Below are 27,104 nucleotides of genomic sequence, written 5' to 3'. Positions count from 1 at the left end.
GGCGGCCAGGTGAATCCGAACCTTTCCTCTGACTCGGGGATTCTTCAAAGCGAGCGTCCAGGTGGGACTGCAGACTGGAAGATCAGATCTTCTGACGTCTGTCCAGACGTTCTGACACCAAGAGGTTTGGACTGAATCAGCCTGGAGTCTCCGGCAGCCTCCATCAGCGGGGGCAGCCTGACACCTGCTGGAGGAGACCGGTCCAAACCGGACGCTGCTGAAAGCTTCTGCTTTTCAGCCTGGTAGACTTTTTAAAAATCTTTTCTCGAATTCATTAAAAAAAAAACAAAAAAAAAAACAACACAGAAGCGTCAGAACTCCTGATGTGGTTTTTAATTAAATCACATTAAAAAAAAAAAAAAAAAAAAAACACCCTGTCTGGAAGCTGACAAATTTTTAAACATCTGACAGAATTTCTTACAGCTGAAAATTACACTGAAAGTCTTGGTGTGAAAAACACCCAAGTGTTCAGCTTTTATTTTGAAAATAAAACAAGTGACATGCCGCAGTGATCGTTTTTACTGAATCAAACGCTCAGAATCTGTTGATGGCGTCTAAAAATGCCTTCCTTCTTCCTCCTTCTCTGTAAAAATGCGAAAACTTTGCTGAAACAAAAACCAGAAAATGAAGCGTTTTCACTGGAAACGTTGCGGTGTGAATGCGGGCTGACCTGGCTGTATGACACTCAGTCTAATGTAAACAGAAGCAAACAGAGTGAAATTGAGCCGTTAGATAATAAAACATAAAATCAGTTTGACTCAGTTTAACATCCAAACTCTCAGTTTTGAGAGGTTAATTAACTTCCCTGTTTTCCGGTGACCTTTCGAGGCCTCCTGAGACCGATCCTGCTCTTTTTTTTCTCCTTTTTTCTTTTTTCAGGTTTTCTAAAAATAGACCTCGACGTCCACCATTACGATGCAGAGTTCGCCAGAGGAGCGACGGCGTGCTGGAAGCGGCGCCGCTCCTCTGGAGAGGCGTCTGCTGATTGCGGCGCCGGCCCGGCGAAGAGGCCGCGGCTCTAATCACCGGCGGGAGGACGGGGGGTTGAACCGGCGGCCGCGGCGGGGAGCGAGGCTGCGCCCGCCGCTGGCGATCCGAGACGATCGAGTGTCTCTGCGGCTTTCACTTAATCAGGTTTCAATCGGACGAGATGAGAACGACCAGAGACGAGACACGTCTCAATACACTGAGCAGGGGTCACGACCCCTGACCCCTGACCCACGAGGCTGCTCAACCCTCTGTTTAATGTGTATAACACAATATTAATTCAAAAATGGTCTAATTTCCATGTAAAACCAGCTGAAACAGCCAGAAAAGCTGCTAAAAAATAGCTAAAAATAAAAGTTGTCTAACTAAAATGAAATTGCCCTCTTTTTTTTTGGAGAAATAGAAAAAAAGGGAAAAAGAAATGAATAAATAAAGAAAAAAAATGGAGAAAAAAGGGGAAAATAAATTTATAAAAAAGTGAATAAAACACATATAGTGGAAAAATATAATAAAATACCAAAAAATAAAAGGAAAAAAGAAAAAGGCAACAAAGGAAAAATAAAGAAAAAAAGAAAAATAAAACAAAAGAAGAGAAAAATGCTAATAGAGCTAATAGACCATGAGGAAACAGTTAATAGTCTGAAACATCCAAGATAAATAAAACGACTGAAGATGGTAAAATCCATGAAAAACAACGAATCAACAAACTATGTCTCAGTGGTCTGGATGGAAACGTCCCTGCTGCTCTTTAAAGGCGCAGACCTCTGGCTTCACGCCGCCTCCTCCCTTCTGAAGTGCTCACAGGCCTGAGGAGGCGAGTAACGGGTTAAAGTTGGCTCCGCCCCCTTGCAGTGACTCGACAACACAACAGGAAGCAGGAAGCTGGATTCAGAGAGCTGTCAGCTGTCAGCAGGTCTGTGACCCTCTCTCTTCTTCTCTCTCATCAGACACTCCGCTCTCAGGCTCAGGGTTCGGGTTTCCAGCTCTTCACAGGCTGGAGCAGATTTTAAAACGCTGAGCATTGTGGGAGTAAACAGTGTGTGTGTGTGTGTGTGTGTGTGATCAGTATCTGCTTTCGCTTCAGAGAGGCCATGGCGTCCAGACTGCTGCTGCCGGAGGAGGAGCTCACCTGCCCCGTCTGCTGCGACATCTTCAGGCAGCCGGTGGTTCTGAAGTGCAGCCACAGCTTCTGCGGGCCGTGTCTGCAGACCTACTGGGCCCAGAGGGGCGGGGGCCGGGGGGGGGCCCGGGGCCGGGGCCGGGACTGCCCGGTGTGCCGGACCCAGAGCCTGGACGACCCCGTGCCCAGCCTCACCCTCAGGAACCTGTGCGAGTCCTTGGTGCTGGACGGGGGGAGCCTGGAGGACGGGGCCGGGGTGGGGTCCGGGGCCGGGGCGGGGGCGGGGGCGGGGGCCGGGGCCGAGCCGGGCGAGCTGTGCCCCCTCCACGGAGAGAGGCTGAAGCTGTACTGCTTACCGGACCGGGAGCCCATCTGCGTGGTGTGCCACACCTCCAGGAGGCACAAGCAGCACGACTGCTGCCCCGTCGGCGAGGCCATCGCGGACGCCAAGGTAAACCTTCCAGGTGAAATGCATGATGGGACGGGGGGGGGGGGGCTGATCTTGTCATACAAGAAAAAGGGAAGTGTTCCAACATTCTCAGTTTGGCCTCGTCTCACCAAACGGTTCACCACATCTTAACAAATCTTAACTCCACAGGAGGAAGTGAAGTCTGCTCTGAGCTCGCTGCAGGAGAGGAAGGACACTTTCGACAAGATGAAGACCGAGTTTGAAGGATGCGTCTCCCACATTGAGGTGCAAAACCGTTTTTCATCATCGTCTCGGTTTCTACAGTCGCTTTCGGATAACAGCGAAGCGGGGTTTCTTCCAGGACCAGGCTCGCTTCGTGGAGAGGCGGACGCGCGAGGAGTTCGAGAAGCTCCACGACTTCCTGCGCGCCGAGGAGGCGGCCCAGATGGACGCCCTGCGGAGGGAGGAGGAGCAGAAGAAGGAGGAGCTGAGGCGGAGGATGGAGGAGCTGGAGAGGAACCTGTCGGCCGTGACGGAGTCCATCCGGCTGCTGGAGGAGCACATGGCTCTGGACGGCCTCCCTGTGCTTCACGTGAGTGTGGAAACGCTCGAAACGCGACGAAATACAGACCGACTTCACTAACAGTCGGCGTTTTCCTTTACAGAGACGCAGCGAGACACTGCAAAGGTATCCGGCATGTTTGAGAGCTCTGTAGTGATTTTCTTTCGGAGGGTGAGTCAACCCCCCCCCCCGTCCCCGTTCTCTGCAGAGCTCAGTGTCCATTTGAAGACCCGGCGCTGCCTCCAGGAGCTCTCATCGACGTGGCCAAGTACGTGGGCTCTTTGATGTTCCGCCTCTGGGAGAAGATGCACAAAATTGCCAAATACAGTGAGTTCACTCTGTGCTCTTTCACCAAATGGAATCCCGAGGTGGAAGAAAGCCTCTTTACCTTGAAACGTGCCGCCTTGCTTTCCCATCAGCCCCCGTCACCCTGGACCCCAACACGGCCGCCCCGTGGCTCCGCCTCTCCGACGACCTGACCGGCCTGCACGACGGCGACGCCAAGGAGCGTCTGCCCGACAACCCGGAGCGCTTCGACCCCGACACCGCCGTGCTGGGCCGCGAGGGCTTCGCCTCGGGGACGCACGCCTGGGACGTGCACGTCGGGGACAACACGGCCTGGGTGCTGGGCGTGGCCAAGGAGTCGGTCCGCCGGAAGGAGAAGGTGTCGTCGGTGCTGAAGAACGGCTACCTGTGCGTCTACTTCTACCACCGGATGTACTTCGCCGGCACGTCGCCGCTGACGAGGCTGAGCCTGAAGGCGAACCCGCAGCGCGTCAGCGTGCAGCTGGACTGCGACAAGGGCCGGCTGTCCTTCTACGACGCGCTCAGCAAGGCGCACATCTACACCTTCAAGCACGCCGTCACCGAGACGGTGTTCCCGTACTTCTGGGTGGGCTGTCAGCAGTGTCCGCTGACCATCCAGCCGGCCGAGGTCTCCATTCACGGGGTTCAGTGAGCGCACCGCACCGGTCATGGCGGGTCCGGTCCGGTTCCGTTCGCCCCGTTGCCTTTCCAAGTGAAATTTTGAAAACTTTCGAGTTTTGAGCCGAAGAAGTCACCGAAGAAGTCAGAAAATGGCCCCCCAAAGTAAATCTTTTAGAAAACTCTGTCGTCGTGTAAACAGAGGAAAAAGAAACTTTTCTGAAACGCTGCTTTTTGCACATCTTCACAGTGAATACTGAACAGTTGTTCTGTAGACGAGCTAGTCGCCGGTACAGAACATCGGATTCTCCTGAGACTCGGTCACAGCAGACTTGAGTCGTCCAACTTGGTCGTCTGTCCATCTTCTCGCCATTTTTTGGCGTTTTTAGCAGATTGTTCTTGGAGCGCTTCATTACAAAACCTTGTGCAAAAACCACAAGTTTATGCTGTTGCTTGTTTTCAGCGTTTCCACCTTTTCCTCATAAATGAACAACAACATAATCTCTCGCATGTCAAAGTTGCCGACTCTAAAAGTAGACGACTCTACGTTTTAATGTACAAAAACCAATGAAGTTTGATTCTGCTAATTTATAAATAAATCTTTGGCTTAAAGCCTCCGAGGAGCCTGGATGTATGAAATGATCGTAAATGTTAATAAATGTCAAATTTATCGTATAATTTAATGTAGGTGAAATATAATCTACTGCTGGAGAAGACAGCAGTTGTGAACTGAATGTGTGGGAAAAAAACACAAAGACATGGTGTATGCTTTTTTTTAAGATGAATTTTTATCAAATATAAATGACAATTATTTAAGACATTAAGAAGCCACAAAGTTCTTAAACATTCTTCAAAAGCAAAACAAAAAAACAAAAAACAAAACACTAATTTCCAACTTGTTTCAAGGCAGGCACAAGAAAAGGCTGTTTTCTTTAATAAAGTGTAAAAAAAAAAATCTACTCAATGACAAAAGAAACAAATCATCATCCGGATCGTGTGTTTTCCCAGATGTCTTTATTGTGGTTATTTCCATCCTTGACGCTACATCCTGCTGATTTCTTCCACCTTGTTGAAAATAAAGTGAGTTTAAACACTTTCTTTTCTGGAATGTGTCCTGCTGAAGCGTCTCATCGGAAAAATCCATCATATACAATATGTTTCAAAAATATTCCATAGAAATCTTCATTCACAATTTAATTGCACTTTTTATTATCTTCTGGGGTTTAATGATCTCTGTCCAGACTTTTTAGTCACAAATCCAAAAATTCAGAGGAGGAAAACACGATTTCTGCAGTTTATTCCAATGAACTCACTAAATGTGGATTAAAGTAACGTCCGCTGTTGGAAACAGAACTCATGGTTCTGCACAATTCAGCTGGAAAGAATTCTGACAATCAGACCTGATGCTGGTTTCACTTCATCCTGATCTGTAAATTCTTTGACTTTTTATGATATCTCGATGATCTGAAACGTCTCCTGCTGTGAGAGAGTCAGTCTGTGGATTCACGTTAAAAAAAAAAAAAAAAAAAAACTCATTATCCAGCTGAATTATGCACATTTTCTGTCACATTATTGGTTTGAAAACTGTTCAATCTCATTTTTCACATGAAAAAAACAGAACGCCCTGATATTTTTCTCCCTTATTGATTCGCCGCTTTAGACAGCGGCGGCTAAAATCTCTCTTCACTTCATTAAAATCTGCTTTTCTGTAAAATACTTGCTGTAGATAAAAATAGACCCGGAAATGAGCGACAGATACATTCAGTTTGAGGACTCCACCTCCCTCCACGTGACAGTAACAGCGGCGTTATCCTGTATTTCTTTCTCAACATGCTCCATTCAGCGCCGGCGTTTGATGATCTAAAGCTAAAAGTCACAGTCACGACAACAAAATGACACTTAAAAACACGAGACGGCGCTTCTTCTGTGGGAAACCAGTCAGAAACAGAAACCAAAGTTTAAAAAAACAATCTAACGTTTGGCCTCCAGGTGGCAGCAGAGGAGAGGAGATGATGTCTGGAAGCCTCGGCTGTGTTTCCCTTTTTACCTGTGAGTGCTGTGAACACGTGCACGCGTCCGCGCACGTTGAGGGTGTAGTGACGGGGGGAGGGGGCGGGGCTTCACTCGCACGCCAGCTTGCTGTCGAAGCTGGACAGGCCGATGGCGAAGGCCTGCAGGGCGCACATGGGGTAGTTGAAGTCCAGGGTGAAGATGTCCTCGGCCACCCGGCCGAACTGCATGACGATGTAGTCGGCTGGAGGCGGAGACACCGGCGTTAGCGGCAAACTCCCACAATGCAACAGCCAGGGGAGGGCTTCCGGGGACTCACGGTCGTTGTCGTGGACGATCTGGAAGTTCTTGACCGACGCCTGCGTCACGCGGCCGTGGAAGTTGAGCACGTAGGACTGGGTGTCGTCGTTCCAGACCGGCGCCTTGTTGTGCAGCTCGATCAGACTGTCCAGCGAGCGGTTCTGCCACCGGCTCAGGAGGCTCTCCTGGTCCTGCCTCACACACACACACACACACACACACACACACACACACACACACACGGTTATCTGCCGGCCTCCCGCCCCGGGCGCCGCGCGGCGGTTGGCTGAAGCGGCGGGCCTCACGCTCTGCGGTCGGACTGCGACCCTCTCGAAGCTCATGTTCATCCCCGGGATGATGACCGTCATCTTCCTCGGGCCTTTGAAGCCCAGGACGTTGGTTTCCTGCGGAGAGGCGGCGCAGCGTCAGGACGCGCGGTCACGAGGACGGACGGCCGGCCGGCGGCGCTCACTCACGTAGCAGATGGCGGCCAGCTCCTGCCGCTTGGCGCCGTCCTCCAGCAGGGCGCCGGCGGTCTTGCAGGGGTTGGTGCCGGAGTCGTACACGGTGAACCGGGTGCCCATGAGGTTGGACCTGGCGGAGGACCGGGCGGCGTGAGGAATCGGGCGCAGGACAGGCGGAGGAGGCGGTCTGTTCTCACCTGAGCTTGCCCACGAAGCTCTCGCCCTCCCGGGACAGGTCGGTGGCGTCCACGGAGATCAGGTAGTTGGAGGTTTTGCTCTTCTTCCTCTTCCGTCCTGCCAGGAGAAAGACCTGCGGAGGACAGGCGGGTCAGACGGGCCCGTCCTGAGGCGCCGGCGGCTCGCGGTCGTCCTCACCCTCTTGCCGTCCTCCTTCTCCATGTGCATGAAGTATGTGGGGTACAGGCCGCGGTCCATGCCCTTCTTGTCCCGGCTGATCCGGCACTTGACGGTGACGCCGCGCGGCGCCGGCCTCAGGACGAACTCCGCCAGGCCGGACGGGTCCGGCAGCAGGCCGTCGGCCGAGGGCGGCTCCTGGGGGGGTCCGGGCGGGTCAGACCGGGCGGAGGGGGAGGGGCCACAGCCGAGGGGGGGGCGGGGACTCACCGGGGCGTCTCTGCCGCTGGCGGCCGAGGCGGGCCGGTTGCCGTCGGCGTGAGGAGACAGAGAGCGCCGTCCGTCCTCGTCCTCGCCGTCCTCGGGCTCGCTGGCCTCGTCGAAGTTCATGCTTCCACACAGACCTGAGGAGACGCAGCGTTAGCTCTGCTAGCCTGGTTTTAACTATTATTTTTTTCTTTTCTCCCAATTTCTGCTTCACTTTTTCCAGTTGTTTCCTTTTTTCCCTTTGATCCTTTTCCAGAGGAAACAGCTGATCTATCAGGCTCAGTCATACTCGTCTTTATTGCTTTTTCATGGTTTTCTTTTTGTTGTTGTTACGAGGCTGAAGTTTGCTTCTGATTTGGGTTTAAGGGGAAAGTTAAGGGAAAAAATGTTCTGTACAGCGAATCTTGTTTTGTAATTGTGAAAATGAAAATCTTCAGTTTTGTACTTTTATTTTGATAAGTTTTAGGCTTCTTCTTCTTTTTAGCAGTTCAAGTGATCCTGGCTCTTCTGCTGTTTTAGACCATCGATGAAAACCAGTGTGGCGACTGAAATCAAAAAAATGTTTTTCCATAGAAACGCTGCTCTGGAGGGGTTGAAGGTTCTTTCAGTTTTCACCTCACGGGGGGTCGCAGGTGCCTTGCTCAGCTGCACTCTGACATGTCACATCCTGTCTGCTTCTTTCTTCTTTTCTAAACGATCCTAACGCCGTGAAACGAAGCCGACGTCTCGGCGCCGCTCTGTGAAGCGAGTGTGCAGCAGGCGGTCTGGAGGGAACTGTCATTTATTGAACGTGTGTTGAGTTCGGGTGGAGGAGCGGGTGTAGAGACCGCGGTCCTCTCTGGGAAGGGTTTTGTGTTTCGGCAGCTTCCTGTCAGCCGGTGCCAGCTGGCCGGGCAGAGCGGGAGGCCGAGAGTCTAATGAAGCCGTAAACGAGCTCTGCGGCGTCAACAGTGGCGCCGCCTGTTCGCCGGCGACCCACTTCCCACCGCGGCTGCCGTCACGCCACTCGGCCTCCGGGGCGTCAGGTGCTCAGGACAGCAGCCATGGCATCATCATCGGCGCCGATATTCGGCGTTTTGACTCATATATCTTAACCCGATCAGAGATCAGTATGAAATGGGATTATTTTGACTCCGATTCAGCAGCGTCTCTCTGCCTGGAGTCTCCTCTGCCTCCAGCATTGTCCCGCCCACCACACCATCAGATTGGTTACACTCAGAGCCGGCAGGGCTAACAGCCAATCAGCAGTCAAAGCTGCAGAGCCATAGATATACGTGCATAGAGGAGAGCAGCGAAGAAGCTTTATCAGAGAGGGAAGAGATTCGTCTCCTGGCTGGAAGACGAGTCGCCGTAGAACACAGGAAATCACAACATGCATTATGAAAAAAAGCTCCGCTAGCTCAATGCTAACTTGTATGGGAAAACCCATTGACATGCTAAGAGTTAGCACAACTTTTGTACTCGGAGCTGTATAGTGACTATACTACGGTTTGTACGATTCAAAAATTTGACAAAAATATTTTCACTTTTATTGCAAATGAATATCAGCTGTAAATATCGGTTATCGGCCTCGTTGAATACCGATAATCGGTATCAGTATCGGGCCTGAAAAAACCATATCGGTCTAGCTCTAGTTTCCGCGGCTCACCTTGCTTCTGCAGCAGCTGCTGGACGTCCGTCTTGGCTTCCAGCAGCGTCTCGGTGTCTCCGTCTCTCTCGGGCTCCTCGCCGGCGGCGGACTGCGGCTCGCTCTGAGGCTGGAACTGGGGCTGGGACTGGGACTGGGACTGGGTCACCGGCAGGATCTGGATCTTGGTTCCCAGGTCGGGAGCCTCGGAGCTCAGAAAGGCAGCAGGGCCGTCGATGCCTGCAGGAACGAGTCGGTCAACGGGCATAAAATATAAAACCAAAAAGTAAACTGCGAGCTGGTGAGCCTCCCTCACCGTCCAGGATCACGTCGTGCGTCACGCCGAGCGCCGAGTCCACCAGCAGGGCCTGGTCCTCGCCGCGGCGGGCCCGGGAGCGCCGCGGCCGGGCCTCCGTGTTGGGCTGCACCATCAGGGGTTCCTGACGCTTCCGCCGCTGCTTCTGCTCCAGGAGCGCTCTCTGAGGGAAGGAAACCAGCTGAGGTGACCAGAGCATCACGGCCGAGCAGCGTCTTTCAAAAAGTTGCATTCACTCCTGTAACCATGGAGACAGAATCGGAGCATTTTCAAAAAGTTCCGCTTTGGAAGTAGTTTTGGAAACAGTGGTGGCTTCAGTGTCTCTGAGCGCCGCGAAAAATTATACTGGTCTTTTGTGAAGCGATCGAGGTTTTTTGTTCGCAGTGCATCCTGAGGTGCTTTTATTTTGAAAGTTTGTCCTGCTTCTCACGATTTTCGAGGAGCTTCTCCGGGTCACAAAATTCATGTCCGACCAGCTCCAATCTCCCGCTCTCGAGCTTTCATCCACAACAGACTTATCAGAGTCAGTCACAGCGACATTATCAGACAAACGTGCAGAAGAGTCGTGGAGTGAGATTCGGGACAAGCAGCGGACCTGAGCTCCTGTGGTTTCTGCCTCCAGTTACAGAAACCGGAGGATTGTACTTCTGTGAAAATCAGCTTGGTGAGTTTAATATTGTATATCATTTTCCCCAACTGCTGCGTGTGGTTTGCCTTAGGGCTGCACGATTATGGCCAAAATGATAATCACAAGAAGTCTTCAAATTGAAGACATGCGTCTTCAGCACTTCAGCGAAGTCGGGCGTGCACGCGCACATAATCGAAGATGTTTTAATTCGAATCGAAACAACTATTTGGAACCATTTCAATGTTGTGAACGATCGCTTTTCCTTAGAAACGAACATATAGAAGCACCGGCTGTAAGTATTTACAAATGTTTGACCAGACCTTCTGAAAAGAGCCGGATTATGACTTTGGAACCTGAACGCCTCACAGCTGAGCGACCGTCACCTGCTGCATCCTGAGAGCAACACGATGATCACCGAACAACAAGATGAAGATAAAACAACAACAGAACAGTAAACAGCCACACTAAACCCAGAAATTAAATCTACCAGAACAATGATTCCCTCGTTCTCTCCAAGCCGCCGCTCAGATACTGAACTGTCGGTCAATAACAACTTTTCCCGTTCTGTCCGAGACGCTCAGCGTTTAAATCTTATTTCCACCGATACAGAAGTTGACATCGCGTCCTGTCGACTGATGTTGGAGCACGAAGAAATCATTCAAAGCCAGCTAGCTCGTCAGTGGCTAAAGTGCTTGATTTGACACGCAACAGAGCCCGCTTTTTCAATTTCAAAATCGTGACGATCATCTAAATTTAATCGCGGCAGCCAAAATCGTGATCGTGGTCAACATTCGATGAATTGTGCAGCCCGAGTTTGCCTCCTCGATGCACTCTTGCTGCCTGCATTCCTAATTTGTTGGAGCTGCGTTTAGGTTCTTGGCTGTTCCATGGAACACAGCATATGGTTTTATAGGTCAACTAGAAAATGTGCGGTGTTGAATCGGGTGATGTGTGTGTTTTAAGTTGACCTTATGAACCCTCTGATTGCTACTGCATGGTCTCATCACCTCTTATCTGTGTTGCATTCTCACTCCGAACGACCTGTTGTACTATTGATGCAAAGCGTCTCTCTGTACCGATTTCTAGCTGTGGTGTGAGGGTGTTGTTTTATAAAATATTCATTTACATGTAAGTTCTGGCATTTTGTGGCGCCGCCACTGTTTGAAAGCATCTTCACACACAAAACAACTCTCCGTTCAAAGGGGCTGAAAATGACTGCAGAGCCCTGAGAGAGTTTTAGATAAACTCCTAAATGACCATCATGAACAGAAACAGTGCTCATGTGTTTTCATTTAGCATAATCAACACTGTCCGCCGTAACATCCAGCTCTTTTGAGCGTTTTCAGACCGGGATGCGACTCCATCCAGGCTGATTCTCCCAAAACAAGGAGAACAAAGGATTTAATGAAGGCATTAAACTCAGCTGGGATGGAAACGAGAAGAACTGACCGGAGGAGGAAAAGCTACCGACCCGCTCCATGGACGAGGATTTCTCTAGGGAATCAACGGAGCCGGTTCCATTTCTTCTAAAGTCAGTTGGATGTTTGTTTTCCTCAGCTGGCCGTCCTGCTCCCCGCTGCTCCTCGTCGGCGTGCGCTGAGCGGCTCGGTCTGCTGGCGGAGCGGCGAGCGGCCGAGTGTGTGTTGGAGTGTGTGTACGTGCAGCCGCCACCGCGGACTGAAGCACTAGTTATTAGGGGGGAGGGGGTTAGGGGAGTTAACCAGCTGGGAGCTGCCTCCCACTGAGGCTGAAATCCAGGAAGAAAACACTCAACTCTGCCAATACTGAAACATGCGTCTTTTCTAAACTCTCGTTAATAAAAGCTCTGCTTCCCAGACTTTCCTGCGGATTGTTTCTGCTTTGCCATTTCAGAAAAGTCTGCGACGCTAACGAGAGAAGAAGTTGTGTTTGTGGGTGGTTGAACCTCCTCACCTGCTTCTCCAGCTTCTGCTGCATCAGGCTGGCGCCGTCATCTTCAACGCCGCTGCGGAGCGAAAGAAAAGAGGAACGCGATATAACGCAAACAAACATTAAAGACGACATCAGGAAGATTCACATGGTATCGGTCTGGTGTTGATCTTTTAAACTTGCTGGGAAACAGAGAGCGAGAAGGCAACGCTGCCCTGCAGGCTGGGGCCTCGGGGCATTTACCTTGGACACCTATCTGAGGGAGCTGTTGCTTAGCTACAGCCGGGAGGGAGAAGATCAACAGTCGGAGTCTCCACTGAGTCACAGACCGAAGCTAGCTCCGACACACACACACACACACACACACACACACACACACACACACACACACACACACACACACACACACACACACACACACACCATGGGACTCCGTCTCCCACACTGTCTCCTGTTTCTTAAAATAACACACGTTCTACTTTCTCGTCGGATGGAAGGAGGTTATGAAACGCCGCCGGTCTCTGCGTCGGGTCAGCTCGTCGGGTTTCTGATTCATCCGTCCTTCATCTCCTCCCGTCGCTCTGCTGAAGGCGGTCCGAGGCTCCGGCGCCGTCTCGGTTAAACACACACACTCTTGTACGACTGTTACGATCGGCTGTGATCTGGAACCGTCAGCCAGCAGGGGGCCTGAGTCGCCCTTAACTCAGCGCTAACGGCTGATTCTGGGGATTCTGGGGGGCGGAACCCTCCCCCTCACCCCGGGAGGCCGTTATGGTGCCTGAGAGCAGGTGCCGGTGAGTGAGAAGCCAGCAGGACGGCGGTCTGGGTGGCGGTAGCTTTTAATTACACACTGAACTGCTGCCGTTTAGAGGACTGACAGAAAAGACGCGGAAAGGCTACGCGCCGCCATGCAGGAAGCTAGCTCGCAGCTCGCCGCTGCAGTCTGCTTTCTTGCACTTGACGCTACAATTTTTTGTGTCGATTTGCTTCTTGAGGCCTGAAAACAAACACTGCCAGAGAGTTTCATACAGTCTACTGATCCATCTACGCCCCCCGGAGTTCTGGAGGTGAATAACTTCGGGGCACAACCTCCAGGGGTGAAGGGATCGAGACGCTGCCTGCTGTTTTAGCATTTACAAAAACCAATTCTTCATTCTTCAGAGCTATGATTGCTGTATGTCGAAGCTTTGAGTGTGTTGGCGTGCTGTACCTGGCTGTTGTGCTGGAGGAGAAGCTGGCAGAGCTGGATTGTCTTCGGTAAAAATAGCGCCGGACATGTGGAAAAGGAAAGAGTGAAATAAGTTACGCAACAACGTGAAATAAAGACCAACAAAGAAGAGCTCATCCGATTCATGTGTGCCTGAAATAGAACAAGAGAAGAAACCAAGGGAATCAAACAAGGTGATAATGTGGTGAAGGACAGACGGAGCGTCAAAATGAATACTTTAATCCTGCGAGGGTCGAGCAGACGTCCTCTTCAATAACACACACCTAACCGCCGTGTGTGTGTGTGTGTGTGTGTGAGATCAATGTTTAATTAGTGTCCGTCACAGCTTGGGTGACAAGAGAAGGACGTGCGGCGCTGTCCGGTAACCATGGCGACGCCGCCTCCGTCAACAACACACACCTCGGGCGGCATTGATTAAAAGCCCGGCTGTAACCGGAGGCCTCCGACACCGGGCTGCTGAGACTCAGGGAGGGGGAGGGGCCGGACGCGGCGTGGGAACCCAACGCCAAAATCTAAAGATCTGGTCCGGACCGAACAGGAAATGATGCGACGAGTCCAACGCCGACCGCGTGAGACTCGTCCCTCACCTCACTGTTGTCTCAGCACAAATAAGAGGAGAAGAAGACGATTTAATCGCAGCTGACAGTATCGGAGCGTGGCATTAACCGTCGTCCGTTTTAATTAAAAGCAAAATTTAAAGTTCGCATCTACAAGAAGACAAAAGTGGGTGGAGCTTCATTTGTGCCAAAGGCAGAGATTAGAAGCTTTAATCCTCAGCAGGTCAGAGCGGAAGAACCAGGGAGGGGAAATTATGGCAAAACACAGGAGAAAAAACCAGCAGCAGGATGAAGCTGGAAGAGCAGGAAGCTTCCCTGATGCTTCACTTCAGCTACGCTGCAGATGCTGAAGGACTCGTTCTGCGAGGTTCATTTCTAGACAGCATGGTTGATGCTGGGAATAAATAACAAAACTTTGTGATAGAATTTTTATAGACAACAAGATCCCCGTTTAAATTCTACTGAATGAATAGTGAGATATGTGCTGTCAGGAGTGGATGAAGCTATAGAAATCAAGATGGAATGGAAAGTTCATACTGTTCCTTTACTTTCCAGAACAGCTCAGTTGCTTGAAATCGAGAAAACTTTAAGCAATGTAGAATTTTACTTCAGTACTTTGCCCCTCTGGTGAATTCAATTTTATTTTCATTGAACTATGTAGTGCTACATAAATTTACACCTTAACTGAGATTGAACACATTCACCTCAGGAGTGTCATACCTGTAGTTTTAATCAGCGTGAAACTATTTGATATGTTATATATGTTTTAATATTTGAACTGAGATGAATACCGTGTCTAGTCAAGCAACCATCTACAAGCTGCTTTGCTCGGGCTAACCCTGGCTAAACGGGTCAAACTGTGGTTATCAGACAAATGCAAACCAAAATTAGGCCACTGGTTAGAAAATCTGGAGGCTGTCGATCCTCTCTAGAAGAAATTAAAATTTGCTGACACAGTATGAAATTATTTCAGTGAAAGTACAAAGTCGCGTTCTTAAAGTTACTCTATATTCATAGATCTGTTAAAAAGAACATTTCCTGGTTAAAAATTAAATGTACAGGCTACAGAAATGCATTTCCACAGGTTTGAATCGCAAACCAGATGGGATTTATGAACTTAAAGCACACACACACACACACACACACACACACACACACACACACACACACACACAAAAGAAGTGCTGAGTAGAACTCTGGTTACAGTTTGACGAGACACGTTGCTCTGAATAAGTAACGACATGGTGGCAGAAACATGAGCGAGAGGCCGGGGCTGACTCCGGTCCTGAATCCAATCCTGACTCTGATCCTGACTCTGATCCTGACTCTGATCCTGACCCCGGTCCTGACTCTAATCCTGACTCTGGTCCTGACTCTGATCCTGACCCCGCGTCAACCTCGCTTGTTTGTCTTTACAGTTAAGAGGTCAATAAAGCAGAGGAGTCAGATCAAAAGTCACATTTCAGACATAAACTAAGAGTTTTCCTCCAAAGCAGCATGAAGTCCCGACTCTACCTGTAGGACCAGCGGCTGTAGGCGGGCTGCGATCCCTCCGTCTTCACGGTCTCCATGGACGCAGCGACAGGAATGTCGGGTTTCCTCGTCATTCGGTGCGGCGCCGCCCGACACCTCCAGATCTGTGGCGCTACGCCGCTGAGAAGGAGCGGCTGAGCGGCGTCCCACCCGGGGGAGCGACAGCCACCGGGGCGGAGGTAGACTGAGGTCGGAGGCTCATGCCGTCACCATGACTCCACACCTCAGGCAAGGCACCAAGATCCAGGTCTTAAATGCCAGCGGTGATCGCCCAGGATCGGGTTTTTAAGACACTCCAGTACATCACATTGATCTAAAACAGACTACAGTCCCTCCTATACTCACAGTCTCTAGTTTAAAACTAATCAAAATGGGCTTTTCTATGTTGTAGAGTTTTTCTGCAACTTTTGGCTCTGGAGCCACAAATATTACATGAGTCAGCATTTTGTCTCTTTTACTTGATTCACATTCCACCGAGTCCAATCTGCAGCTGCAAAAGGCAAAAGCACCTCAAACAACCAGAGCAACAGGAGTTACTTAAATTCGATAAAACAATTGAAGGGAAAGCAGGGTAGGGAAAACGGTCAAATTAAAATGATAAAAATAGCTGGAATAGCTTTTTCAGGAAAAGAAAAAAAATTGGGTAAAATACAAAAAAAATGCTCTAACTATTAAGAAACTCACTGGAATATATATATATATATACATACATACATACATACATACATACATATATATATATATATATATATAGGTAAAATGGCAAAAGGTATATAAAATGAGTGTAGTGGAAAAATCTATTGGAAAAAAGAGGAAAAATGGCTACAAAAGCTAAAAATGTAATAAAGTGTATCTAAACTGTAGCTGTGACATTTCATGATCTGAACCTGAAAATGTTTGCGTCTCCAGACAGATTTCCTTCAGAGGAGGGAAACGATTCACGAAGTCTGGAGCTTCAGCAGATGATTGGTAGAGTAAAAGTTTAACCGAGTTTTCTGATTTGAACCTCCAGACGACTTTCCAGTAACTTTCGGAGCGACTCAGCAGTCGGTCGCGGCGTTATTTCCTCTGACTCACGACGCGCCGCGGCACATCTGTCTGGCTCCTCAGCTGTATGCAATAGTGGGACTTTATTGAGCTTTGAATAGTGGAAGTTAAAGAAAAAACATCACTACTGATCCAGCCTGTTGCATTAAGGTGAATGAATAAAATATGTTTTAAAACCCGGATCTTGTTGCTAGGAGACCAGATCCAGTCATCTACACCAGGGTTCTGCAACTTTTATGACCAAAAGAACAGATTTCGTGATTTTCCACCGAGTAAAATCCATTTTGAGCCCGAAAAACTTGTGAATTATCAGGAATGAAGAGGGAAAAAAATTTGCAAGTTGCATTTCTGAGGTGTGGCTGTTTTAGTTGCTCTACAACCACCGAGCTTCAGGGAACCGCTGCAGAGCGGCTGTAGAGCCACGCGCTGCAGACCGCTGCTCTAAAGCGATCTGCGGAGTGGCTGCGTTGTGTGCAAACGGCGGTAAAATGACACATGAGTGAAGCGCTGATGAGCGTGGGGATCAGCCACCTGAGGGAGTAATTAGCCGGCTCAAAACAAATGACTGAAACAAGCTGAGGGAGTGGAGGATAATGCCATCTCCCCCGGGTGACCCCGGGCGAGCGACGCGCTTTATTCATGCTCCTATCAAGGACACTCCAAAGAAATGTGCACTTTCAGTAAATGTGTCAGTGTTTTCAGGCGACAATGTGTTTCTGGTGTCCGTTTCCATGACAACGGTGCTCGGAACCACAGAAAATACAGCTTTTATGTAAACGCTCCGGCACCGTGCTGTTCTCTGTGTGCACGTGTGTGCATGGTTCAGTACCTAAAGAACCAACCTCCTCGTGCGCTAACCACATCATTTTCTAAGTCTCTGAGTCTCGTTTTCCAAATGTTGCCATGGAAACGCGAAACATTCCCCAGATGAAAATGCAAAGAGAAGCGTTTTCATTTGAAACGTGGCGTAAATGTGTAAAACTGTCATTTTACAATACTGTCACATACTCAGAATCAAGTACCACACTGGCCACATGCACAGCAGCAGCGTTTCAGAAAAGTCTTCCCCCGTTTCCACGGAGACGGCATTGGAGCCTTTTCAAAAAGTTCCACCTTTGTGCCATTTTCAATAAAGTTAATGTCTCATAAGCTGCAGTCAATATTTATTTTGTAATTTGACAAATTTTTATTCCCTGAAAAGGTCTCTGCTGGTCATTTAGAAGAATTTAAAAATACACGTGAATCTTCCTGGTCTGGATTAATCCATCACACAGCAGAGGGAAGGAAGAACACATGGATGAGTCAGTTGCAGTTCTCTATTTCTTTAAATTCAAACAGAAATAAAACTGAGCAAACCTCGCAGGCGCCTGCATTGGACTGATCTACTGCAGAGAAGGTTCAGCGGAAACTCAAGCCCGAACCATCAGTGTCTGACATGAGTGGAACTGACACAAAAAAGACTTTCCGTGAGTCCCGGCTGATAAAAATCACATAATCAGGCTTCCAGTGGAGCAGGAAAGGGTGGGAGCTGCACTGATTTTTATCCCCTGAGCTGCAGCGTTTAAAGGACCTGAAATGAAGACCCATTCGGGTCGCAGCGGACGAGGATAGAAACCGGCTCACGAGCCGGAAAACACAAAAGAGGGCAAACATTAGAGAGAGGACAAGCTGAGACACGACACGCTGCGTTTCTCCCCCTCAAGTCACAGAATACACACCGAGCTGGAGAGACGGAGCCTCGCAGTGACAGACCGACCCGGATGTTTGATTCCCTCTACTAAACTGTTAACATCAGCTCTCTGTTCATGACGAAACCACGTCAGTGCAGCACAGTGTTTTCCATCCAGAATACACACTTTCAGTCACAGCAAAGTAAACATATTATAAAAGGCCCAAATAGTTGTATCAACATCCATCTGTTTCTTGGTTTAAGTTTGTGTTAAAAATAAGTTGCAGTCAATTAAAAAAAAGACAAAAAACGCGCCCTGAGGATGAAGATTAGGAGTAAGAAATACAGTTTGACTGAAGTTTAGTAAATGAAAATACTCATGAAGTACGAGCGTCACGGAATATTACACAACTATAGTGTCATCACTACGGGATCTGAGTGTGTGTGTGTGTGTGTGTGTGTGTGTGTGTGTGTGTGTGTGTGTGTGTGTGTCTGTGTGCGCACGTAAAGTCTGTCAGTCAGTGTTGTGTGTGAATGAAGAGAGAACAGTGCTTAAGTGTGTGTGGACATGAAGATGAACAGTGTGTGTGTATGTGTGAAGAGAAATTAGTGTGTGTGTGTTTATACGTGTAGATGAGGAGATAATAGTGTGTATGCAGATGAAGGAAGAACTGTGTGTGTGTGTGTGTGTGGATGAGGAGATAATGTAGATGAAGGGAGAACAGTGTGTGTGCGTGTGTGTGTGTGTGTGTGTGTGTGTGTGTAGATGAAGAGATAATGTAGATGAAGGGAGAACAGTGTGTGTGTGTGTGTGTGTGTGTGTGTGTGTGTGTGTGTGTGTGTGTGTGTGTGTGTGTGTGTGTCTGGCTCCAGCTCTCCCTGTCAGTACCAAGCTAGCCGTGCCATCTCCCTGAAGCCGTGCCGCGCCGTGCCGCGCCGTGCCGCTCCGCTCAGCCTCTTTCCTCGCGAGCAGCATTTCTCTTGAGAATCAAACGAACACACTGAAAGTTTTTTTTTTGGTTTTTTTCCACGCGCGAGTCGTGATGGGTCCACATTAGCCCGCTACCCTGCGGAGCTAAGCTAACGCTAGCCGCCGTGCCTCAAGCAGCGGAGCCTCTTTTTTTTTCCAGAGAAAAAGAAAAAGTTGAGAGCGACAGTAAAGTTTGGTGCGCGCGGAACGAACCGCAGCGGCAGCTCGGCGTCTCGCGACGCCACACGGAGCGAAAAGGAGCAAAGAGAAGGAGCGAAACCATGTTTTAATCTCACCTTATGCTGTAGTAACTCATGTTTATCCGCCGTTGCTAGGGACGGTCCTCGTGAGGCAGATCCGATGGAGAGAACTCCGCTCCCTGGTTACCGAGCACGCGAAGAAGCCGCGCTGCTATTGGCCAGATGGGGATTTTTTAGGACAGCGCTGATTGGCGGAGAATGACAAAGAGGCGGAGTCTCAAAAGAGTCAGTAAGAGGTTTTCAAAATATGTAATAAAAATAATATTTTATTTATTTATTTATTTTTTTTTTTTTTTTTTTTATTTGATATGGACTTAACAAAGGCATTGGACGGACCAGACGCATTGCATTCAGTGTTATAGCAGAACTGCTAATTTTCAACACCAGTCTATAGGAGGCTTTTAACGAATTAAACATAATTACATACACAAGAATAAGTCCACGTTAAATAAAAATTATGTGCATTTCATACATTGTCATGTGTGCAGCTTTGGCCTGACTTCAGCCACTGTTTCAAACCTCTGTTGAAGGTGTTCAAGTCAGTCTGCAGTTTTAAGCCAGAGGGCAGAGAGTTCCACAGTGTTGTTCCGTTATGGGAGAAGCAAGACCTTCCAAACTTTGATTCAAATATGGAAGTGCACAGTCTCCACTGTCGGCTGCTCTGGTGTTTGCTCTTAGAGAGGCCTGTCTTCTGACAAGAGCAGAAAAGGGTGGTGATACAAGATTATTCAGACACTTATTATTATTATTATTATTATTATTATTGTTATTATTATTATTATTATTATTATTATTATTATTATCATCATCATCATCATCATCGGAGAGGAAAAGTTATCAAGCTTAGTCATTAAAGATGCTAGTGTAGTTCTGTTGTTTTCTCTAAAAAATGAAAAAGAAAAGAGAAAAGGCAAAAGTAAAACAGAAAAAGCACTTTATTATTTGACATTAAAACAATAACACCTGCAGTGCTTTAAGACTCAATGTACAGTATTGTTTAATGATCAAAACTAATCAGTTTCTGTTCTTCAGAGGTTTCACAGATCATATTTCCCATCATTTGATAGCTTCCTGTAACAGTTGAAATTATTTGATTTGATTGTCACCAGTGTGAAACATTGAAAAATTACATGTGAGAATTATTTCTATTATTGGTGAGAAAATCATTTAAGAGATCAGTGTGATTTCAAAGCTGAAAGGTCAAACTCAGTTTGGGTTCCCATGTCCCATGCCCCTGACGCTGTGCTGCCCTCTGCTGGACGTTTGGAGGAAGTGGTGGCTGCTGCTGCTCCCTTTGGAGATCTGATGCTTTTCCCGGCATAAAAATATTCACACTAAGAATTTTTAATTTACACATGACTGTTCAAACAGGGATTTGAATCAGCTTCGAAAATGAAAACAGGTTGAAAAGTTGTGAATTGTTGTGGAATGTTATTCCTCATACATTTTCACATCATGATGTGACTTTATAGAACAATAGATACATCTGAAAAAGTGACACCTTGTTTTTTATAGACTGCTATGAAAGAAATATATGGTCATTGGTTATGGGATTCTCAGGACAATATCTTAAACACTCCCGTCAAACACAGTTTTAAACCATTAAAATGGATTAAATCCATTAAAATGGATGGAAACAAATTGCATAAAGAAACGACACTCTTGTTTTCAGTTAAGAAGCTACTTCTTCCTACCAGCCTCTAGAGAACATAAAGTGAAGTATGAATACTGAACAGGAGGGGGCAGCATTACGCTCGTCTGGCGTACAGCCTGCCGGAAGTTATCTGAAGAAGAAGAAGAAGTTTCCGGTGGCGGAAGTTTTGAACGACACGGAGAACGAGATGGCAAACTTTTCCAAAGAACTCACTTGTTTTATTAATAACGGTGTTTATCATCCCTCACTGCCACCTCGAAACACGTTGACGGCCGAAAAAGGGTGATTCGGAGGGCGACCGGGCTCAGCTACACCTGGTAAGTCACTGTATGGACATCACGGCGCTAAAATTAGCCTTCAGAGCTAGCTTCTGTTAGCCTTCAGAGCTAGCTTCTGTTAGCCTTCAGAGCTAGCTGCTGCTAGCTTCCAAAACGAGCTTCGTGGGAAGCTTGTGCGTCTCTTTTTGGGGAAAAGTGCGCTGTTTGTGTTATTATCTCTGCTCCTGAATGTCTCAAAGCGGCGGAGACTCGCGGGTGTGCAGAGACTGAACGTGGCCGGTTGGAAGCGCTCGCACCGGGTGTTTGTTTTAGTGGCTCCAGTGAATCAAGGAGGATAGATCATCCAAAGCATTTACTCAACTAAAAGGGTTGTTTCTTCTGCATAATATTACTCAAGTAGACAGTAAAAAAAAAGTGGAGTAGAAGTAAGAAAGTACTTGGATTTAAACCGTGTCCCATTGAGATGCATGGAATCAATATAGCTTTTAATCAGGATGGAAACAAATACATTACATTACTAAAAGACACGTTACGGTAAATTTGCAGTAACAACTTGGAAATGAATCATCTTTACCCTTTCATTTTCTTCTAAAACATTGTTCCCAGATACATTTTTAAGTAAGTTGTTTTCTTTTTCTTTTTCTTTTTTTTTATTTTTCTTTAGGACTTTGAAACCTTGTAAATGACCCTAACTGATATATTTTAGTCAGAAGTCACAGTAACATGAGGCCCAGGATATTTTTAGTAATGGTTGCATTAATTTTCACAAGAATTGCACTTAATATCTCGTTTTACAACTATTCTCACAACTTATCCCAAAAGTTGCTTCAGTAAAAGTAACCGATTATTTATAATGCTTCACAGCTTGACATGTTTCCTTCCATCTTCTACAAGCTAATGTTAATTGTTGTTTTCACTGGATTTTCTGGAACCACCTGTAGTTCTAATGCAACATCGTGGTTCTTATGTTCACGCTTGATTGTTTTCCCGCTATATCAGATGAGCGGCTGTTTAACAGCTGGAGAGGAAATTCCCACCTGGCGGCAGCGGACCGAGATCAGATGCACAACATGTTGACAGGACATCACGACAGCGTGGGACGTCCAGGGAGACAGAGGACTGGACAGAGTGTCGGCTTCGTACCACTGGAATCGTCCTGCTGAGGAAGTGGAGGAATGGGTGAGCGCCTTCGACTTGAGTTATCAGTGGCTACGTTGACATGCAGGCTGTAACCCTTTCTTAACTTGAATATTCGCAATAACGTGGTTGCTCACAGCCATGTAAACACCTGCAACAACCCGAATATTCTCACATTACGGTTTTTAAAAACCCGAATAAGACCCCTGGGTTCCTCTTTTTCTAACCCAAATTTCTGTTCATATAAACGTGCATCGGAATATCCTGGTAGAAAGGGACATTAAATACTGTTCTTCCATGTTCTATCCGCAAGGTATCTTGGTCTTTTGAGAACAGAAACTACTTGTGATACAGTTTAGCTGCTACTAAGTAAATAAAATGTACGGAAAAGATCGTTTAGTTCTTTCCTTTCACTGAAAAAATGGTGCATCGCATCATTGACCATATCACCACGTCTTGCCAGCTCACACTCCTTTTCTAACAACATGCAGAGAGAGCCTGCGGCGCCCTTCTTCTTCTGTGGTGTCTGTGTAAAAATAATGTTGAACATGCAAACAGCACACCTAGTGGCATGAAGTGCAAATGCAGGTGAATTAAAGGTGAACTGTCCAAATATCAATAACTTTAAATCAATACTAAAGTAAAATGCAACAACTTGTGTGTGGAAATGATGCGGTGTGTGTCATGATGTCATCTGTGCTCCGTGGTTTGGATGAGGAATATCAAGATTGATTTTGCTGACCATGTAAACAGGAGTAACTCTGTCTGTTTACGCATGTAAGCGAGTTATTCCAAATGTTTCAGAAACCGGAATATTGACTGCATGTAAACGGGGCCGGTGCCTCTAAAACAAACTCAGTGAGGACTGTTGCCCCTGTGCTGGGTCACGTTGTGCCCGGGAGGCGTGGAGATTCCTCCTGATCGATCTGATCGCTCCCAGCTAAAGCGGGATGTTCATTTAAAGAGTGTCGTCTCCAGTTTCAACGGCGCTGAAGAGGTAAAACCGTGTAACAACCTCAGATGCAAACAATATTCAGATTGAAATACTGATTCTTGTTTGAACCCTTTCAGAGTTTGTCAGACTTCCTCGACGCCGCTCAGAGAGCGGAGGATGGCGCCCCGGTCGCTGTGAACGGCCTCGGAGCAGCAGACGGAGGCTGCTGACGTCGGTGATCGGCATCAGAAGGATTTGGTGAAGTTCATGGGAATCTGAGAGGCCAGAACGCACAGAAGACCCCGGGAAACGGTGGAGGATCAGAAACGGGCGCCAATCGAACGGGAATGCCGTCCTTTTCCACCGCCTCGCTCTGAATCTCCAAAGCTGCTGATGAGCAGATTTCCTCTGAAAATACTTCTTTGCTGGTTTGACTGAAGACTCTTCATGTTGGAGTCGAGCTGTTTCACTCTTCAGTGGGATTCTACTTGTTGAATTTGGATTTGTCGAAGTTGTTTACACCAGTTTAAGTGGATCAGAGATTCCAGATTGTTCCTTTCTTTTCCCGACAGCACAGAGTGGAGTTGTGATTTGTTGTTGTGACTGAATAAAATTAAATCAGTTCATCATTCTGAGGAGAATTTTGTTTCTATCGGTGAGGCTTACAAGAATTCCAGCCAAGTAGAGCTTCTTCCAGTGGAGCTTTTAGATTCAAACAACTAATGATTCTAGATTAGAGTGACCTCTGACCTCTGGTTGTTTGTGGATTTCCTCCTGACTTCTGGATTCTGGTCACAATTTCTATCATCCAGACGTGATGAAATCGTTTTTGTTTCCTCCGTTTTGCTGTGAACGTCGTGCTGCACTGCCGTGGCCCACAGCCAGAGGACAGCTGGGTCTATTTCTGTTTCTTTATGCTTTTGCACATTTGTGATTCAGAGTTGTGATGCACATAAATGAGACTGTCTGTTCTGGAGCTACGAAGACCTCTGGACTGCATGCATGTGTGTGTAGAGATTACTTATTGACTCAGAAAAAGAAGAAAAATAAAGAACTCTGAATACAAAATCCCCTTGGGGACAATTATAATAAACCAATAATATGCTTATTTTCTATAAATACTATGCAATAAAAAAACTAAACCTTTATTCTATTTATTCTGTGTGGAGCAATGCTGAAAGGAATTCCCCTCTGGGATTAAAGTGTTTCTATTCTATGATGCCAAACTTACTGGAAAAGAGTGAAATAGCTGAAATAGGATCTAAATATGTTTGAAAATGTAATAAAATGTTTGCTCCCTCTCAGGTCAATAAAACACACCGGACAATACAAGGGCAAAAAAACAAACAAAATAAATAAAACGGAATAATAGTTCTACAAGTTTTGCAGACATAACACCGAACAGTGAGAATAACATTGTCTTCTACGTGAAGAAGCTCTGGGCTCCAGATTTTTAAAAAGTTTTGCGGGTTACCGGACAGATAACCTGTTAACTCATTTAACCAGTTTGCCAAAGTGGGAGCAGATTCTCATTTACAGCTTTTCAAAATGCATCGTTCAGCTGTTATCAGGCCAAATGTCAAAGCAGAGCGTGCAATGAAGAAAATCTAAATAAAGCAACGTGTGGATGAGGATTGACATGATGGTTAAGATCAGTAGAGTTCCAGTGGAAAGTGGTGGACTGGAAGTGATGAAGAGGAGAGAAGAAGAGATCCCAGAAGAGGTGAGTCGACTCGAGCTTCTCCCAAGAAGCTTTAATCCCATCAATTGGAAAGAAGAGAAGGGGATAGAAACGAGTGAAGATGAATGATTTTCAGTTGGATCCACTCCAGCTGGACTTTGGACCCATGATGCCAATCATCGACTTTCTCAATCTCGCTGCCCAGTAATAATGTTGAAAGCTCGGTAATCCAAGACTTCTGCAGGCGTCTTTTGGTTGTTCTGTTTTTCACCCTCAGATCAATGGTAGAATTAGGGAGTCAGTTGCTTTGAGAGATGATATAAGAGCAAAAACTGGAGCCGTGTTTAATGTTCAGTATTTTCTTATAGACTAACAATGAGAACAAAAATATACCAAAGAAATCCAATCATAAAGCAAATTATATGATACGATGTGTACAATGTGCTGACAAGAGATAGAAATGATTAAGATTTCATCTTCAGACACATTTTATTGGATCCAGAACTTTCAGAAATTGTAAATAAAATGAGATTTCTCTTAAAAATCAGAGTGATTAAAAAAAGGGGAAAAATGTAAATTCATTGAGCAGAAAAGCAAATTTTTAATTAAATTTTTTTGTTTAAGTGACATTTCGTGAGTTCATGCCGAGAGAATCTCCGCTGCCTCGTTAGAAAAGACGGACGTGGCCTCACAGCGGGGGGCCACTTAGCGTTCGAACCCCGGAGGAGCCGAGACAAGAGCGAGCAGGTCGCCCCCCCACGGGGACGAATCCTTTTCTCGCTGGGAACGAGCTCCAAGGTTTAGGAGTTCACAGCTTTTCTACAGGTATCTGGAGCAGAATTAAGAGAACAAACTGTTACGACTGAAAGCATAAAGGAACTGAAACTTCACTTTTTGAAGCTGATTCTAATGTCAGTCTCGATTAGTTTCATATTTGCTGTCATTTCTGAACATTAATACTGTTATATTTTCCAGTTGTTCTGACTTGAGGAACTATATTGGTACTGCCCCTCTGTGACCACTAGATGTCACTGTTTGACAACAGAAAGCTGCTACGGCAACACAGAAACTCCATTAATGCAGTATGTGGAACTGTTAATATGGCGCCACCTGGAGGTCAGACATGTACAAAAGCCACAATTTAAGAACTAGACATGATTGAAACTGTTTTCATAAAATTTTTGTCCGTATTTGTTGAAAATAGTGTCTTTTGGTGCTTTAAATGAGCAGAAAATGAAAATGCGTGGTGAGATTGATGGAGAAAACAGACTCGTCACACTTGGATGCCTTTCTCACAGTTTTCCAGCTTGTTTTAACAGTTTCTTCACAGCGATCAGCTCAGTCAGCGGATTAACAAAAAAAAAAAAAATAATAGAAAGCAGGTGGAAAGCAGCTGCCGTGCTTCATTAACGCCTCCTCTGGTCTTCCCCCTGAGGAAACTCCCCCACGGCGCCGCCGGAGCCTCGTCAGGACTCCCGCTGCTCTGCTGGATCGGCTGAGAAACAGCAGCCGAGTTTCCTCCTGAAGCTTCATCCTCCTGGAGAAGAACAGGAAAAAAACTTGAATCATCCAACCTCTTCATATTGAGAGTCTTTTATCAGAGATTCTGAGTGAAGACTCTTTCGTTCAGGAAACAAACAAATTAAGAAATGAAATGTCCTTGCATATCAAATTGAGCTCAAAACACACATAAAAGAAAATCACCAAAATAAGATACAAAACCGACCCAAAATGATCAAAATCTGTTACTTTAACAAAAATTAAAGTAAACTAATTCAGCTACGATATTTTGGGACGCGCCTGTACGGCATCATGAAGCTCCGGCAGTATCCAAAGCCTCCCTGGAGCTCATGCCCGGTGTTGCACCGACCATAGCGTCCCTGATTGTGTCCCCGGTCAGCCGTGAGGTGTTGTGGACCCCAGTGTCGGATGACCTCCGACCTCCTCCCGAGGGCCGGTAATGCTGGCAAGCTGTGCGTGTTGGGAACCCCTTGACTCATCTCATGTTCGCTCTCCATGCCGTTGACTCTACTGCCGTTGGCTTTGGCGACGTTTGCTCTAGTTTGGAGAGAGCTTTGGCGGATGGTCCCGGCATGGCGTCAGGAGGGAATCAATCTTCTGAAGTCCTGCCTGATCCCTCTCAGAGAGTGGACTTTATCAGGATGAGGGACGACCTCAGATACCACGGTCATGATGAGTTACGCTCTGTCTATTAATCGGTCACGGTTGAGGTGTCGTCCAGACGGTACGGGCGTCTATCGCTGTTCTCCGGAAGGTTCT

General features: G+C 47.1%; 2 protein-coding genes and 1 long non-coding RNA gene across 6 annotated transcripts; 2 read left to right on the top strand and 1 right to left on the bottom strand.

Annotated features, from left to right (window-relative positions):
• The first annotated feature begins 1,863 nt into the window (after positions 1 to 1,863).
• trim35-14 (tripartite motif containing 35-14) lies at positions 1,864 to 4,864 on the top strand. Of its 2 annotated transcripts, XM_030113638.1 has the most exons (7): positions 1,864 to 1,900; positions 2,072 to 2,558; positions 2,706 to 2,801; positions 2,878 to 3,108; positions 3,182 to 3,204; positions 3,287 to 3,405; positions 3,498 to 4,864. In XM_030113638.1, the coding sequence occupies exons 2-7, from the start codon at positions 2,079 to 2,081 to the stop codon at positions 4,034 to 4,036; spliced, it is 1,488 nt and encodes a 495-aa protein (XP_029969498.1). In that variant the 5' UTR covers positions 1,864 to 1,900; positions 2,072 to 2,078; the 3' UTR covers positions 4,037 to 4,864. The 2 variants fall into 2 exon arrangements, with proteins under 2 accessions (XP_029969498.1, XP_029969499.1); XM_030113639.1 differs by lacking the exon at positions 1,864 to 1,900 and having other exon boundaries at positions 1,950 to 2,558.
• Positions 4,818 to 19,268, bottom strand: tulp3 (TUB like protein 3). Of its 3 annotated transcripts, none has more exons than XM_030113634.1 (12): positions 15,177 to 15,268; positions 13,087 to 13,128; positions 11,901 to 11,952; positions 9,341 to 9,503; positions 9,046 to 9,264; positions 7,401 to 7,534; positions 7,152 to 7,328; positions 6,974 to 7,086; positions 6,789 to 6,906; positions 6,618 to 6,716; positions 6,332 to 6,503; positions 4,818 to 6,256 (listed from the first exon to the last, which is right to left on the bottom strand). In XM_030113634.1, exons 1-12 carry the CDS (start codon positions 15,266 to 15,268, stop codon positions 6,123 to 6,125), a joined length of 1,515 nt encoding a protein of 504 aa, XP_029969494.1. In that variant the 3' UTR covers positions 4,818 to 6,122. The 3 variants fall into 3 exon arrangements, with proteins under 3 accessions (XP_029969494.1, XP_029969496.1, XP_029969497.1); XM_030113636.1 differs by lacking the exon at positions 15,177 to 15,268 and adding an exon at positions 19,177 to 19,268 and having other exon boundaries at positions 4,819 to 6,256; XM_030113637.1 differs by lacking the exons at positions 11,901 to 11,952; positions 13,087 to 13,128; positions 15,177 to 15,268 and adding an exon at positions 11,440 to 11,701 and having other exon boundaries at positions 4,819 to 6,256.
• Positions 19,269 to 20,947: 1,679 nt separating this feature from the next.
• Positions 20,948 to 24,302, top strand: LOC115404350 (uncharacterized). Its single transcript, XR_003933337.1, has 3 exons — positions 20,948 to 21,111; positions 22,072 to 22,251; positions 23,281 to 24,302. It is a non-coding gene; the product is annotated as an uncharacterized LOC115404350 (long non-coding RNA).
• Positions 24,303 to 27,104: the final 2,802 nt, after the last annotated feature.

This window comes from Salarias fasciatus, chromosome 17 (assembly GCF_902148845.1).
Source record: "Salarias fasciatus chromosome 17, fSalaFa1.1, whole genome shotgun sequence".
Classification (NCBI taxonomy): Eukaryota; Metazoa; Chordata; class Actinopteri; order Blenniiformes; family Blenniidae; genus Salarias; species Salarias fasciatus.
This window is presented reverse-complemented; position numbering and strand designations above follow the sequence as displayed.

Bases quoted from the DNA above. Each gene is read 5' to 3' on its own strand.
- trim35-14 (XM_030113638.1), top strand. From the start codon at position 2,079: ATGGCGTCCAGACTGCTGCTGCCGGAGGAGGAGCTCACCTGCCCCGTC. The intron at 2,559-2,705 runs GTAAACCTTCCA...TTAACTCCACAG, and splicing joins AGGCCATCGCGGACGCCAAG to GAGGAAGTGAAGTCTGCTCT. The intron at 3,109-3,181 runs GTGAGTGTGGAA...TTTCCTTTACAG, and splicing joins ACGGCCTCCCTGTGCTTCAC to AGACGCAGCGAGACACTGCA.
- tulp3 (XM_030113634.1), bottom strand. From the start codon at position 15,268: ATGACGAGGAAACCCGACATTCCTGTCGCTGCGTCCATGGAGACCGTG. The intron at 11,953-13,086 runs GTACAGCACGCC...TTCGCTCCGCAG, and splicing joins TCCTCCAGCACAACAGCCAG to CGGCGTTGAAGATGACGGCG. The intron at 9,504-11,900 runs GTGAGGAGGTTC...TCCTTCCCTCAG, and splicing joins AGCAGAAGCTGGAGAAGCAG to AGAGCGCTCCTGGAGCAGAA.